Here is a 1,844-nt window from a genome sequence, read left to right on the forward strand (position 1 = left end):
CTTAAGTTTGCTTAGCCCTCATGTGGGTAACTTAAAGTATACGCAGGTTGGCCTGTTACAGTTAATCAATCACACAAATCATTCAAAACTTGCCGTTTTAATCTGTCCCTTCATTATGTTCATACATCCCTCAGGTGGTGGAGAATACACCCTTAACGGAGGTTCATTTCCTGTTCTCTATGCTCAAATCGCCGTTCGTGTTCGTAACGAGGAAGGGCATCTTAGCTGGCATCATCATGAAGAAGGTACTAATCGTTAAGCGCGATATAGTATAACAACATCTAAAGTGCTGAGAAGCTAGCGCGAAAGTTATATCTCAATCATGTGTATAGGCTCATATGGAAAATGGTGTAATCATTTGTATATGTCTTCTTTTGAAAGCTGTTCTTGTCTCTCATACAGTATACGTGTCTACGTAGTATGTATATCCCTACGCAATCCCTACGCCGTTAGCGCTTTGGTCGTCACTCTGTAAGTTGTATCTGCCTGTGTTCGTATTCTTGAATGAAAACACAATGCTTTCATGATACTGTTATGCGTGTATATGCGTGCGTGTGCGATTCTGTGCATGTGAATATAAAGTTTTACGGCTACGAAATGTCTAATTGATGTGTGCTCAGCAATTATTCGGTTGTTTATACTTTAGGCATCCAGCGCTGGCTTGCAATTATGTAGACCTGAGCTGGGGTCTGTATTCGTCTCGCTGTGACGGTGTTGTTAAGCTTGGTGTGCGTAACTGTAAACACGACGAGTTGAATCACATTCTTCTATTGACACTCTTGCATACACTTCTGCAACACAGCACTTATTGGAAATACCTAACACCGGCTACCAAGTGATGAAGTGATAATCGTCCTACAAGGATCAACTGACCAACGATTTAGACCAAAATCAGAGCCGGTTGAAATTTCTGTTCACAAATTCTCTGCCTGAAGATGCCGTGTGCTCGGCTGAGAACGCCTGCAAGTCAGTCCATTCCATGACTTGGATGTTACAGATTGAGAATCTTTCATGTGTCGGTACTGATGCACACTGCAGTATCTCCTGTTTTCCAGAATACAGTTATAGTGTACTAGGTAGCACAGCTTGCTGAGCTTCCATGGTGCGACAGTGCTACATCCTCAGCTCTGCAAAAGTGCGCCCTGAGTGTGACGTTTAGATATAGCTCTCTCCGAGTGTCAGCCGACACCTAATACTGCAAAGTAATATACAGTTTATTGACAACAAATAAGAACTGACCACATACACAAGATGTATACCATTAGACTCCTCATGTTACCGCAGAGGGCCAGGATATTGTGACCAAGTCCTTTAGATGTAGCTGCCATGTAGTAGTAGTAGAAATTTGGCGATAGGCCACCCAACTCTGGAACGCTGACCTGCTCAACAAGTCGCAGATTAATTAGTACGAGGGGTGCTAACCATCAAGCCCATAATAAGTAAATTCAGGTTGATTTTGACGACAGCAAAAATTCCGTCTTAACATCTCCTTTGATATTCTGCTCACGAATATTGTCCGCGGTACTCCCGCAAACAGTACAGCGAAATTATTCCCGCAGCACGAACGAAAGCTTCTATTTGTCATTCACGTATCTCAAGAAAATATTTACTATAAAATCAGAACTACACCGGTGACTCGCAAACAGTACACATCGCCCATTTCTAGATCTAATATTCAATTGTCGCATGCTCGATTTTACCAACTCAGTTGAATTGGGCATTGTAGCTTTCATTGCCGCTTATGAGGCAAGATTGATCTCGCTTCTCACTTCCAGTAATGAGCAGTTGCGAACTAAAAATTACAGATGGTAATTCGTTCAAAACTATTGATTTTGTATATTCTA

General features: G+C 42.0%; 1 protein-coding gene across 1 annotated transcript; it reads left to right on the forward strand.

The window, feature by feature from the left end:
- Window positions 1–131: 131 nt before the first annotated feature.
- On the forward strand, window positions 132–1,464 carry SARC_15227 (hypothetical protein; the record flags this gene model as incomplete). The annotated part of the gene is made up of 2 exons (XM_014290643.1): window positions 132–245; window positions 803–1,464. Coding segments are annotated over 2 exons (159 nt in total), but the record flags the coding sequence as incomplete, so codon positions are not given.
- Window positions 1,465–1,844: the final 380 nt, after the last annotated feature.

The sequence above is a fragment of the Sphaeroforma arctica genome (assembly GCF_001186125.1).
Source record: "Sphaeroforma arctica JP610 unplaced genomic scaffold supercont1.5798, whole genome shotgun sequence".
Lineage (NCBI taxonomy): Eukaryota > Ichthyosporea > Ichthyophonida > Sphaeroforma > Sphaeroforma arctica.